Source organism: Grammomys surdaster, unplaced genomic scaffold (assembly GCF_004785775.1).
Source record: "Grammomys surdaster isolate TR1022 unplaced genomic scaffold, NIH_TR_1.0 129, whole genome shotgun sequence".
NCBI lineage: Eukaryota > Metazoa > Chordata > Mammalia > Rodentia > Muridae > Grammomys > Grammomys surdaster.
Genome location: NW_021604587.1, coordinates 3767330 through 3781809, shown reverse-complemented (window position 1 = coordinate 3781809; position 14480 = coordinate 3767330). Strand labels below are relative to the sequence as shown.

The 14480-nt window shown below is 40.6% G+C and overlaps 1 protein-coding gene across 2 annotated transcripts in view; it reads left to right on the top strand.

Annotated features, from left to right (window-relative positions):
• The window catches only part of Slc24a3 (solute carrier family 24 member 3), a 478143-nt gene that overhangs the window by 65884 nt on the left and 397779 nt on the right, over window positions 1-14480 (top strand). For both annotated transcript variants that reach the window (XM_028754967.1, XM_028754975.1), the window contains exon 2: window positions 1688-1816. In XM_028754967.1, coding sequence (XP_028610800.1) covers window positions 1688-1816 — 129 coding nt within the window. The remainder of the gene's footprint in view (window positions 1-1687; window positions 1817-14480) is intronic.

The following is a 14480-nucleotide window of genomic DNA, read 5'->3' as shown; positions in this document are numbered from 1 at the left end:
CATTCCAGGCCACTAGAAAGGGCTACTATGTCTGACCATTCCAGGCCACTAGAAAGGGCTACTATGTCTGACCACCTCCATATTCAATAAGCCCCTCATGCAAAACTCAAGCTTTCATTTCTCGGTCTTTGTCTTGCTGGATTTGTCCATGGTGTTTAAGACCGTTAATTTTTCTTCCTTAGATTCTTTTGCTCTGCTTTTTATTACACCATACTCCCTTCTATGCCTCCTCCTCCCCCCCCCCCCCCTCGATACTTTGTTGAATTTGTTTCACTTCATGCTCTCTGGAGAAATTTTTAGGTCTTCAAAGATTTTCTTTTTATATATTTTTTTCTCAGTGTTCATGGCTACACATAGAGATGTGTGTGTGTGTGTGTGTGTGTGTGTGTGTGTGTGTGTGTGTGTATAGAGTCTCCCTCTTGCCGTAAAACCTACAGAGAATCCATCTGGACTGTATCACATACCCTTCCCTGTTTGGGATCTCTTTTGAACTAGCTCTCTTGCCTGAGGTATCATTACCAAGAAGCTATATAATTTCCCTGCTGATAATCTTATCAGCAGAAACTTCAGACTTGAGATTCCCTAATCAGGGTAGAGAGCTTCTTCCCTCATGTGCCCTTTCCTCTCTATTCTTTGTGCTGACACTCTCATCTCTCTACGGTCATCCCATTCAGAGACCTAGGTATTGATCACCCTCTTACACACCTTCTGTACCCTTCTTTTCCATTCATCTCTTATTTTATGAAATCTTGTGCTGGAGCTTTTATAGGCCGCTGCTTTGAGGATGGTGAAATGATGCCTTAGCTTTGGTTAACCTCCAAGAATCAGATTCTTAGCATATGTTTAAATGCAGTTGGTTTATGTGAGGGACACCTTAAGCAAATACGGTGGAGATGTAGACATTAGTAGGCTAAAGTAGCTCACACAGACCCAATAGAGTCCATAGTCTGTATCTCTTCTCAGATCAGTTCTTTTTTTTTTTAATTGAAAATGGATTTTAATTAGAAAACAGGAACCTGAGATACTGCCTGGGTTAGAGCTCCTGGGAGGCCCTCTTCCTCTGGGTTTTGTGAAGTTGGGTACAGAGCTGCCACCTGGGATCTGCTCTGTGCTCGGGCCCAGACCGGAAGTCCTAGTGTCAGGTTCTTCCCAGATCAGTTCTTAATAGCATCGTATTAGTAGCTTGAATCGGGCTCTTGTGAGGGTATTGATGTCATGGAAATCATCCAATGATTATAAGTCTTGACTGTCTCCCTCACTATTATTGGTGTTAAACACGTTTTAGCATGTTGTTGGGTGTAGGAGATTGAGAAAGAAAAGAGACACCCATCAACCAAATATACTTTATCAAGAGATTTATCTTGTAGACAACATTTGTTTATTCACACCATGAGAAACTCTGGAATCCAGTTTAGAATGCATACCTCACTGTCATCCATCTCAGGCAATGAAGCATTTATATATAAGTTCCTTCCTGTCATTGGATAAAAGACTGCTTTCATTGGGCCCAATAGGATTCAACAGTCAGAGGATGCCCTCAGACAGTTAGATTCAAGACATCTTAAAGGCATTCATGCAGTAGAGAGAAAACAATAGCTCATTAATGCACAGGCTTCCAGCATGGGTAAAGACTGACATTCAGTTGTTAGTGATGTGTAGTGATTTTTTTTTTGTTTTTCCTCTCTAGAACTTGACCTCATGGATCTCATCGGGGAAGATAGAAAATGGATGGTGGGGAGGAAGCTGATGCAAGTGAATGATACACTGACTTCTGAAGATTCAGGTCTCAAGAGCATCAAGAACTGCACAGAACCAGGTAACAGTGATGGCTGTGTCCTCACAGTGGCTTCCATGTTCCTCAATTATGGCTGAGGATGAGCCATAATTGAGGAATGTCTCTTCTTTAAGGTTGAATCTGGAGAGATTTTAAAGATGTTTAGGATGTATATATCAGAAACACACATTTGATTCTAACAATGTGAAGTTCCTATATCTAAAGTCCTGTTTCATCTTTAGTGTGGATAAGCAGTTGTCAATGTGTTCCCAAATGACCTTAGATCTTTTGATATGGAAAGTGTTTCAAGAAGTCATGTGTGTCTACTCCTTTTTGGAAAGATGAATAGAAGGACCTTTCCCTAACATACCAAGCATCTTAATAGTAGTTTCTTAAACAGAAATGGAAAGAATGAAGACTAGATACTTGTATATCTACCCTCAAAATACTATATAACCTATGGTCCTCAGTAAGCAGGGTTTATGGTTACTGTGTGCTATTATCAATAGCTCAAAAGGACCATTTTCAAAAGTCAGTTAAGTATATGGACGCTACATTTAATTATAAATGAAAATGGTCATGAAGGATTTGAATTCCCTTGTTGAGTGAATACTTGTGGCTAACCCCAGAAGCACAGACATATCAAGGACTGGCCTGAACAGACAGGAGAGAGAATGTGCAGGTTCTACTCCATGGACTCTTGGTTATATTGTCTGGTAGTCAAACAGTTTTTCAACTCATTTCTTCAATTAATAGACAAATGGTAAGTGGGATATAGGGAGACAGGAATCACAGTAGTGGAAATCCCACTTTTATATTTAAGGTGGGAAGAGTGGAGTCAAAGGAGACATCGTGGTGAATACCCTTCATTGAGTATGTCTCAGGGTTAGTAGAGATTGGATGAGTCTATTTCCTGCTGGTGTGGCTTTCTTTGTGATGAGAAGGTAGGCAGCCTTGCTGTTAGTGGCATTGCTCACTCTATTAGGAATCGCTTCCTTACAGAGATAGATGGAGAAATTTCAGGTACATTGAATTCCATTCCAGTGGAAGAAATGATTTGACTTCATAGGTAGCAATAAAGATGCCTGGGTTGATAAAACAAACAAACAAACAAACAAACACCATAAGTTTAACATCTAGTGGAGTTGCTAAAGGAGGGTACAGAGAAGAAGAGATGAATGGTTTAGGATGAAGGTACATAGGTGGCAGTGAAAGAGAGCTCAGGTACACTATATAGAGAAGCCTGTGATCTGCATGTATGGAAATGTCATTATTAAACCCACTACTAGGTAAATTAATATATGTTGACAAAACCTTAAAAATAATTGTTGCAAAGAAATATGGTGCCAGGATTGACACTCTTAGTTTATTCAACTGTAGACTAAAAAGGACTAGGATTCAATTTGGGACCGTGACTCAGAACCAAACTATAGGGAAAATGAGCATGCCAAAGGCAGAGAGTCCTGTTCACATTCTAGCATGTTGGGACTTGCATTCTTGAAGAGCCCCTCCTTTTCCAAACTGTGGGGACCACTCCCTTGCCTGAATGCTGTTGTTGTGCAATGTCTCTAACTGCACCCTGGATGATTATATTCAATGACAATTCAAATAAAAAAAAAAGGGCTAGTGAAATGGCTCAGTGGTAAAGAGTACCAGTTATTCTTCTAGAGGACCATGATCTTAAGTCCCAGCACTCACGTACCTGTAACTCCAGTTCTGGAAATCCAATGCCTGCTTCTGGCCTTTTTCTGGCCTTTCCATGCACCAGGACTATCTATGGCACAGAGGAATACCTGTAGATAAAGTACCCTTGCACATAAAATTCATTAAAATTAAATCAAGTAAACCAAAATAACAAAAAATAAAGCAAGCAGATACTCCAGATGTTCAGTTGTTTTATCTCTCTGTCAGATATTCAATTGCTGCATGTGATTGGCAGCTGTTATAACTGGACAACACAGGTCCTGCAACATTTTTATCAGCAAGGAAGAGATTACTGGAAAGGCTGATCTAAAACTTTCAGTGGTCTCTGGACATATTCTGGACACATTACTAGTTCACTTTCCGACATCTCGAGAATGAAGGATGGATGTGTGTATCTGTGATCTCCACTTCCAACCTTCTAACCTAGATCTTGGAGTTACACACAAGTTTGAATTCTAGCTTGGAACCTATGGGCTTTGGGCAATATAATCAGATTCTCTTAGGCAGTCAGTTCCTTAGAAATTATTGCAATCATTCTGACCTTTCATGTGTGAGAATCGGTACTGAAGTCATAAGATATGTACAGTTTATGGCCCCTTGTGTGATAGTTGTAGAGTAAGAGTTGACTTGCAAACTTCCCATGTCTACTTGAAGGTGTTCCTGTTTCCATTTCAGGTGAGTTATGATGCAAGATTCATAGAGTCATAATTCCATAGCCACTCTCCACCAGAGATGGCCAGTCTCGGTCTGTCAACTGCTCACATTCTCTAGTGGTCCAGGGATGCACAGCTGGTCAGCTGGACTGTGAGAAGCAAGTACCATTATCTGTAACACAAGCTTTGAAGATGGTAATAAACACCATCACCTCTGCTGACCACTAATAACGATGTGATCAAAACATGCCAGAAATGCATGACCTACCTGGCCCAGTGCCTTCCCAAGATGAAGAGATACATGTATGAGACAAAAATTAAAAGCCAAATCACAGGTAAGGCTGTGATTTAATGTTATTAATTTAATAGTGCTGTCAACTCCCATTCTGTGAGACTGTATCTGAAGACCCCTAGTGGATGTCTGAAACCACAGAGAACGCTGAGCCCTGCTGTAATATATATGTGTATGTGTGTGTGTGTGTATTTCTTATATACACATTTTACAATAATCTTTAATGGAGATGAATGATAATGACTGCTACTAAAATAGAGCAATTATATCAATACACTGTAATAAAAGTCATGCAGAAGTTATACATTGCTCATATCTGAAATCTTCCATTTAATATTTTTAGACCATGGTTGACTGCAGGAAACCATGGGAAATGAAACTGTGTGTCAGGATGGGGCACTGCTGTGTTCATCTCTATGTCTGAGTTTAGCTGGAGTGAGCTGTGGGAGGTTCATTCACCCATCATTGTCCAGTTTCCTTTAAGAAATTCTGAACACAGTGAATATCATTGTGCTGGTTGAATACAGTGGTGTCTGCTCTCAGAAGTCTTAATGTAGGGGCTAAGAACAGAGCCTGTGGTTTCTGGACTTATTCCCTTCCTATTTGTGATGCCAGCAGTGCCTCTGTATTGATAGAGACGATGGGCCCGAGTTCTCTCTGTCCATGGAGAGGTGATTGTTTATATAGACACTTGAGCATGCTGGGTGCCAGTTGAGCTGTAGCCATGTGAGCCATGGTGTCAAGGTCATGGGCAGGAGTTAATGTAACATTTGTCCCAAAGCACAGTCTGTTACAGCTTATGTTGTCACAGTTTTCAGTTCCAAGACTGTATCTTTGGAGACCCTGTTTTAGATGCTGTTAGAGGAAGCCTATAGATTCAGGATCTGGATGTAGAATTGGGACATTTACTTCCCCCCTGGTGTTATGGAGCTGCTTGTGTCTCAGAGGTCCATTTCTTCAGCTATGAAATAGGATGCCAGCTTTCCTCCCTTCCATTACACAAACCCACTAATTCAGAGAAATTTGAAGAATAGAGACTCAACAAAATTCTACTTCAAGTCAGCCCCTTGCTTCTCCTAATAACTTCCTTGCATTTGCATAGTTCCAAGAAATCTTGACCTTCTTTTCCCTCCTCCCAAACCCCTTTCTCACCTCTCCCCCTCCTCCTCTTTTCTCTCTGCTTATCTTTCCTTCTCCCCAAAGGTTAATAGCCTAGAACACCCCATTTGCAGGCCAGAAGAAGCAGAGTACATGACCTCTTATGAAATAGATGTTATATACAACTGGTCTTTCAACATTGGGGTGTCTTACTCTTTATATGATACTTGCCACTTTATGAATATATTATTTTAGGCATTTTTGGTTTTTACAAAATGGCATATTTAGTCACCCCTGGTTTTAGTGGAAACCTATCATTTTTTCCCTCTAGAACTGAGTAAAACGACTGACCTCCAGGCTCCAATTTTTTCACACAATTGTTCCAGCTCGCTGTGAATTTTCAAGGCTGTTTTCTTAGCCTGACACTGCTGATTTCATCTGAAGTCTGGAAACATATTGCGTTTTTGGCAAATAACACTTGAAATTGTTTACTCAGATGATCTATTAAGAGAAATTTCACTTTGAATAAATTTGATCCACAGAAAATTAAGTTAGCTAAATGTAATCTTGAGGGTGGTGGACAACAGCAGCAGAAATGCATTCTTTATAATAATCTTGTGTATACTTGGCAAGATTTTATTTATACACTTTGCAGTGTGCCTCCAGAAACTCCTATCTTCCCCCTGTTCTCAGTTCTTTGATATTTTATGGAAATGGGTCTTTTCTTAAGGTATCTTTCTCAAACATTGGAAGGAGAAAAATAGTGGAAGAGACAGGCTTTGGTGTGAGGCCCTTCAGACAGAGGATCAGTTCATGGCTCACTCTGTCCCTTGGCTTAGTTGGATCTAAGGTCTGTGGAGGAAAGAAAGACACCTTGACCTATGTCGAAATGCCAAGCTGAGGTTGGCAAGAGACTGTCTTAAGGGAATGTGTCAATAGATCAATTGTTTGTGGACTGATCAGAAATTATATAATCTACGAGTTAAATGGGAATTGGAATAGCAGATGAGGGGCCAAAGGAAACAAGATGAAGTGGGTTCAGGGAGTAGGTATGGTGGGAGACAAGAACCGAGACATAAATGGGCAAACTCCACACAAGGTTCTGACTGTGGACAGCATGCCAAGAAACAGTAACATCGGGGGTGACTAGCTTAATCCAGGACTGGATATGACCAGTGTATGAACCATGAAAAGCCTCAGTTTGTAATCTTTTGCATGAAAGATCAATATTCAGATGGGAATAAACCCCAAAGGTGATGGGACTTAGAAGCCAAGTGGGGCTCCTCCACCATAGACACTCACTGTGCAGATATGCACAGACAACTCGAGCCTCACATTATCTAGGTTGGACAAATAAGAACTTAATGCTGATTCAAATGCAAGCTTATGTTTTTCTGGCAGTTACCTTGTAAAAGTAAGTTTGAACAGATAAAAGTTCAAAAGAATACATTGAATATATTTCTATCAAATACATGAAAAATTAGGAATAACCAATTATAACTACTTCAGTGTTATCATTGCTGGTATTGAACCCAGAAAAAAAATGAAGTTTAAAGGCTGAAAATCCATACATTATTGCTTTGCTCAAGGTCAAACAACTTTAACTTCTCTCTGCAGATTTCTCTCTCTCCCTCCCTCCCTCCCTCTCTCTCTCGCGCTCTCTCTCTCTCTCTCTCTCTGTCTCTCTCTCTCTCTTCCCCCCTCCCTCTCTCTCTCCCTCTCTCTCTCTTTCTCCCTCCCTCTGCTCACCACCCCCTGTGTGTGTGTGTGTGTGTGTGTGTTGTCCTATCACTCTCCACCATATTCCCTTGAGATAGGATCTCTCACTGAACCGGAAGCCATTTTTACTAGACTAGCTTGCCAGAGAATTCCCCAGGCTCCTCCTGTCTCTACCCCCAGTGCTAGGTTTCCAGGTTGACAATGCCTGGCTTCTACATGGGTGCTGGGGATTCAAATCCAGGTCCTAATGCTTATGCAACAAGCTCTTGCCCCAGTGAACCATCTTTCTAGCATTGTGGCTGTGGTTTTCTTAATAATTCAAAAAATAGCAGCTGCTTACATTCCTACACAGAGAAAATTAGAAACTAATGTGATATGCTTTTTAATTTTTGTCAAGCCTTTCTGCTGAATTAGTTGAATGGGGTAATAGCTGCTATCAAGATTTAGGGGTTGACACCAGAGACATTTCTTTCTCAAGCAGAATTCTACTCCCTAATTGGCTTTGTCATAAGCAGTTGTCCATGACCTTCTGGTCCTATTGTCTAAGGGTTTTTGTGTCCCCAAATATGGCTTCCAAAACCTCATGTTTCTTCACTTCAAACCATGGAGATTGGACATAGCAGGATTGGTCATGTCTGCTCAAATTCTACAGGCCAGAATTCAGTCACATGACAAGGAAGGTTACGTACAGCATGAATATTAGCAGCATGTAGGAAAAAATAAACAAGTCTGGTGAATAGCTATCTGAATCCTACTACACTAATTTCTTCCAAAGTTAAGAAAAACTACTTTTTGTGCTTTTTATAACAATGGTGTGCTGGCTAGCTTTATATCAACATAACACATATTGGAGAGCAGGGAGCCTTGGTTGAGAAAATATAACTATAAGATTAGTCTGTAGGCAAGCCAGTAGGACAGTTTTTAGTTATTGATGGGCATATGGAACTGTAAGCCAAGTAAACCCTCCTCAACTTGCTTCTGGTCATAGTATGTTATGATAGCAATAGTACCCCTAACTAGGACAAAAGGCAATGTACGCCAGTCTAGAAAAATCATAATTCAACTTAATGTCTTCCAAGCTCAGCTTTAGCCCTTGGTTTCATCATGATAGTCTTCGCCTGATCAAGGTGATACTGATGATTCTCCTTCCACCCTAGGAAAATTATCACTGAGGTAGAAATTCACCCAGTTGCAAATTACATGTTTTCATCATAAATAAAATGATAGTTGTTTTTAGGTAGGCGAGATGATTAAATGGATGGGGAGAATCTGAGTTCTGGTGGAAATTATAAATCCTGGTCTATCTTTTTCACCTCTTTGATGTTACATGAGGTTTCCAAATTCTCTGAGCTTCTTTGCTTCATGTAAGGGGCTGATTAAAGAGCCACCTTCACAGATTGTACAATCACTAGTGGTGTGAACTTTAGACCTTTTGGTCCTCCGTGGTCATTGTCTGCACATAATGAGTTGCCTCTCCCTTTATCTTCTCTACCAGAAATGAAGAAGGCAGACTGACAGGAACCATTTATAGTCACTATACTGTCCTGCAGACTCATTAGAACATGGCCACATTATTAAGATTGCTTGAAGGGTGACTAGAATTTTCAGGTCAGCAAGTCACATCATTCTCTCAGATCGAGCAGCAAGAAGACAACAGATAGAGGGATTATTCAGGAGACTTCTGGCTTGAGAAGGCCAAAGAGGCCAGTTTAGGAACAAATAGGATGAAAGGTAGTGGGAGACTTTCTACTCTGTAGTCATCACAAGTTTAAAAGACTTGGGCTCTGCTGGGAAAGGGCCAGCTTTAAACTTTGACATCCTTTAAGATCTTCAAGACATTTAATTGAGATTTTTCTTTTTTTTTTTTAAATATACTATTCTCTAACCTAATTTGATGAGTAGTGTCTGGAATTCTTCTGAAAGGCAGGCAAAGGCTGATCAACCATCCCTTGATGTAAGGCTTTTGGGGGCCTATTTGTAAAGCATGTTTGGATATCCAGAGTATTTCATGTTCATTATTAGCTCACTGGAACAGTTTGGCCCCTGGAAAAAAAATTCATTCAGATTAGACTTCCAGCTCATGGATAACTAGCCTATAATGCCCATTTGATAAGTAAATGATAAATTATTCCAAGTCCAGACTCACAACTGTGAGGAGAATTCAAGGGATTACTACTCCTCGTCTCTTTCAAATCCCTTTCCTTAAAGTCAGTCTCAACGAACAAGAGCCCTTGGATAATATGGCCCTGTTAACTACATTTTATGATAAAGTTTTATAAGAAAGCCATCACATTTATAAGAAACACATCCATTTATGTGTGGTCAGCACCTCCTCTTGTCTATTAAGGCTGAATTGAGTAGTTGCAGACTACAAGGTATGGAAAGCCAAAATTAATTATTCTTTGGCCCTTCACGGAAATGTTTATTATTTTTCCCTGTGCTAGACCCTGACACTGAAGTCTCATATGGCCTGAAAAGGAGGTGAAACCAGGAATGAGTCTCTTAACTTCCTCTCTGTTCCTGACCCTGATCATTCCTATGCCACATTAAATGTATCTAACAGAATCCTCAGTGTTAGAAGGATGGTGAACTATATTTTCCCTTTCCTGTCTCCTCTATTCAACTCATAATGTAAAACTCCCTGTCCTTCAACATTTCTCTGTTCTTGAATTGGGAATATGGTTCAAATTTTGGGAATACTTTTCCACTCCCTAGAAATACTTGAGAACCACTGTTCTGGACTGGCTCCTCAGTCCATGGCTTCTGCTTTCCTGTAATCATTACTCTCTGGATTTGTTTCTCCCTTGGGCCTGAGAGTGAAGCTTCAATGGAGGGTTGGATTCAGGCATACTCACCCATGTCACACATGGACAGTTTCACTAAAACTTACCTCTTGGGCATCTCCAGAGCAGTAGGTAACATCCTTACCCTGTGAAGAGACCATAAGAACAGGAACAGAGTACTGGGCATCACCTACTTTTAGAGCCACTAAACTGCTTCCTGGCTGTGTTGAACCCTTGGCTGTACCCATGTTGCCTACAACATGTCTCCCTCCTGGCCAATGAGTAAATACTAGTTCATGTCTCTAGCATTCTGGGTCTTATTTCTCTCTCCTCTGTCATTTCTGTAGCAGAAATATATATACAGGGTAACTTTTGAATCTCACACTCATAAATTCTCTTTTTGCACAGGTCAACGTATAAATCCTGAGTAGAATTTAACTGTATATGCGTGAGGGAGCCTCTGTGGTATCCACCACTAGAAGGGGCTAAAAACAAGGACCAGAATATCCTGTGATAGGCTGATTCCTCTAGCTTTGTTGATGTGTATAAGCAGCTTTTAAGTCATACCTGCAAATCTGGATTGTCAAAAGAGCACTGACTTACCTTCATCCAAGTGTTCTTTCTCATAGACCTTAGGGTCACAAGCAGTGGAGGCCTTGGGGGCTTGCCAGAAGTGGTCCATTCTTGGCCAGATTTGAGACCTGTTAGGTCAGAACTTCTTGAAAGAAGACCCAAACATTAGGATTGTCACAAGTTTTTCAGGGCTTGCTCCATGTACTCAGGTATGAAGCCCCTTGATCTAGCTCTTGGGAGTCCTTTGAAAATACATGAAGTCTATGTCCATCCCTATGTTCAAAAACTGGTAGGGCTTAGGTATGGAACCCAGGGCAAGGCCTTAGGGCCCGAGTAGCTCTTCCTGACACACATTTGACTGGGAATGTGATGTTCTGAGCCTGGAAGAAGGTGAGACTGAGCTTCTTCCCTCAAAGCCTCCCTGCAGTTTCTCTATGCTCCTAAAACCAGTTTAGGCTGCCTGCCCAAGGTACACAAAGATCTGAGTTATACACCATGTGATTTCAGACACAGAGACTCCCCTCAGTGGGATTCCTGTGGCCAGTAGGCTAATGGTTCCTATATGGGTTTCTCAGGATCAGGCTTTACCTAAGTTTCAAATAGTGCTCACATTGCACTCCAGGGAGTCCATTTAAATATGAGTATGTCTAGTTTGTTGTATGGGTGCCTGTGAGCTTCCTGATATGATCCCATTCATTTCTATAAGAAAATAAAAAGCCTCAAATTAAATATCAGCAACCCCTTTTTAGAAACACAGAGCAAAAAGTGATTTGATGCCAGTATAATGTCTTATCCATCTTTATCAAGACCCTGAGCTCATACTCAGGATACTACACACTATTGGGATTAGGGATAAAGAATGAAGACAGGAAACATGACAGGCTGTAGCAGATCATGTTGGAAGAAGCAGAGATCTGGGAGTCCAAGAGTAAGTTGGATTTGTTTGTGGTTTTGCTATTCATTTGTCTTGTGGTCATGAGGAAACCTGAATATAAGGGGTGGTCACATTTTATAACTCCTGAATATAAGGGGTTAGAATTAGGAATGTAGGCTTGAGTCTTGTAAGCCTGGGCAGGATTCTGACATTGACACTCATGCAAACCAGCTAGCTATCATCTCAGGGACTCAGATTCCTCTTCAGAGCAGTAGAAACAATTCACAGCAGTGAGTTTATAAAGAGCACCAAGTAGTTTGCACCCAGCACATGCTCAGCCTTGAATGGATGGCTGTTTCCTAAGCACACACTGTGAAGATTCTAAGAGATCCCACACACAGGCTCAATGAGTGACACATAAAAGACTGTGGTTACTATTACTGCTACTGATTCTTTAACTTGGGGACATGAGAAGAGTAAAGTGAATTTGACAAGTATTAATGTAAAAATCCAGGAATAAAGTAGAAATAGCTTTAACTGCCCATGTATTTGTGCAGAGCAGAACAGCCTATTGGTATAAACATAAGTAACTAAATATACCTTTTATAGAGAAACAGGAATTTCACATATGATAAAATCTTGTTGATTTTCCCTGAGCAAATCCAGAGAGCAACCACCACTGATGGTGATTCAAGAGTTTTAGATGGTGCATGCTAGGTTGTGTGTACAGAATGAATCCCAGTGGATGAACAAGAGTTGAACCGTTATGAGCAGGTACAACTGATTTAGGGGGTTTTCTGTGTATGACTCTGCTTCCCTTTGTCTTAGCTCATGTGGTTGCTATAACGAAACTCTGCAGACCACTTTGTTCTAAAGGAAAGGAATTTGTTGTTCTCATTTCTAGAACCTGGAAAGTAAAAAGAAGAGGCATAGCGTATGGTGAGGGCACTCTTCCTTGGTTTGCAGATGCCACCTTCTCTCTCTGATGTCCTGTGATATTAAGGGCTGGGTTCTTTATCAAACATTCTTTTATGACTTACTTATTTCATTTTTTATTTGTGTGAGTACTTTTAATGGGGCCATTAAGTATGTGTCTGGTGCCCATAGAGGTCAAAAGAAGATATTGGATGCCCTGAGTTATGAGCTATCACTTATGAGTGGGCAGAGTCACTCCATGGGACTGCAGAGTTGAACTCATGTCCTCTGCAAGAGCAACAAGTGTTTCTAACCACTGAAACATCTCCCTAGCTATCTCTGTAGCTAAGCCCCTACTGATGGTGATATATAAAGACATACATAACGCATCGGTTACTTTCCCTTCCCTGTATTACTTGTTCATTCCCTACTGGTGTTTCCTAGGATAATCGCCTAAATAAACACACTCAGCTCCCTAGCTTAGCGTCTGTTTCTAGGGGAGCCTAAAGTAAGCTGAGGCACTTGACAGCTAAGGCAGTGTTTATGTGCTATCTTCATATGGGTCATTTAAAAATCATAAATTATCTACTAAAAATTGCCATCCAAGGGACAAAAAAATGGAACATAAAGAAATAAATGACACCTAAGGGATTTTTCAGGGACAGAATTTGTTGGAAATAAAAAATTCTTACTCCATTTGAAGGCTTTACATACAATTCTCACTTTAAGGCAAGGGCCTGTTTTTCTTACCTAAGTATCTATGTCTTGGTGGAGACAGTTGTAGAATTCCTTTCTCTCTGATGCTATGACTATAATAATGAATCTGCCAAAATCCTGAAGGATGCTGCTGCATAGGCCCCTTGCCTGCCAGCACTTCTATAGCAAAATCATGTGGCTATATAGACAGTAGGTCAAACCACTTTCTCCAGTCTCTTAGGTCACCACCCCATACTTACTATAGCTGGATTCCTTTCATCATACCCGGAGAGACAGGACTAGTAAAAAGCTTTTAAAAACCAAAGAAACCCCTCCACACCCTACTCCCTTCTAAGTCAAGTCCACAGTTCAACTTTGGAGAAATATGAAGGGGAGGATTATGAGTACCTGGTCTTTGCTAAGTTTCTTTTCTTGATAAGTTTTCAGATACTACAAAAGTATAAGTGTCTGACAAAAAAAAAAATGACCAAAACTTGCAAGGCTTTTTTCCCCAGAGAGAAACCTGCCAATACATAAACATTTACCCAGAATTCATCAGTGTGTATGTGCTATCTATATGTATTAATGTGTACATGTATGTACATATAATCAAGAATGTATCTATGCTTCAAAATGTGGATGACTCTCAAAGGCTGTGTGCTAAGAAGCCTTATCTCATGCTTACAGCATGCTTCTAGAACAAGCATGAACTGTTCCATGGTGATAGGAATCAGACATGTGGTTGTGGGGAGGTGAATTGGGCTGGGAGAGTTCTAGAAACTGCATTTGAGAACTTTCCTGAGATCATGTTTCACTGTTAGCTTCATAGTAGTTGGATGCACAGGTGTATAATTGTTTTCAACTCACTGATGGACTGATGGCACACTTTAGACTTATGGACTTTGTTCTGGGGATACATGTAGCCCCCAAAAGAAGGGAGTACAGCTTTAGTTTGTTTAATCTTTGGTCTCAGTATGTAGCCCAACCTGGCCTTGAATTTCAGATTCTCTAATCTCTGCCTCCCAAAATGCAGGGATCACATGAGAGAACACATCAATTTTTGTAAATTGCTTTGAAATACACTAAAGTATGGCAGATCAGTGAATGGAGGCAGGCCTGGATGCATGGGAAAACCTAGTAAAATAAAATAGGAATTATGACACTTCCATGCTGGGTCTGTGGCTATTCATTCTAAAATTCTTCCTGTCTTTCTAAATGTTTGAGACAAAAAAGGCAAGATTCTTAAAACTAAAAGGGGAGGTCAGGGGTGGTATTTTTCATATAAATAACATGTGAAGTTGTGGCATTTCACACAATTGTAGACTTGCAGTGATAACTATTGAGAGATTGTGTCCCCCTGGGAACTGCTAAGCTGAGCCAACAGGTGCTAAGGGTTTTT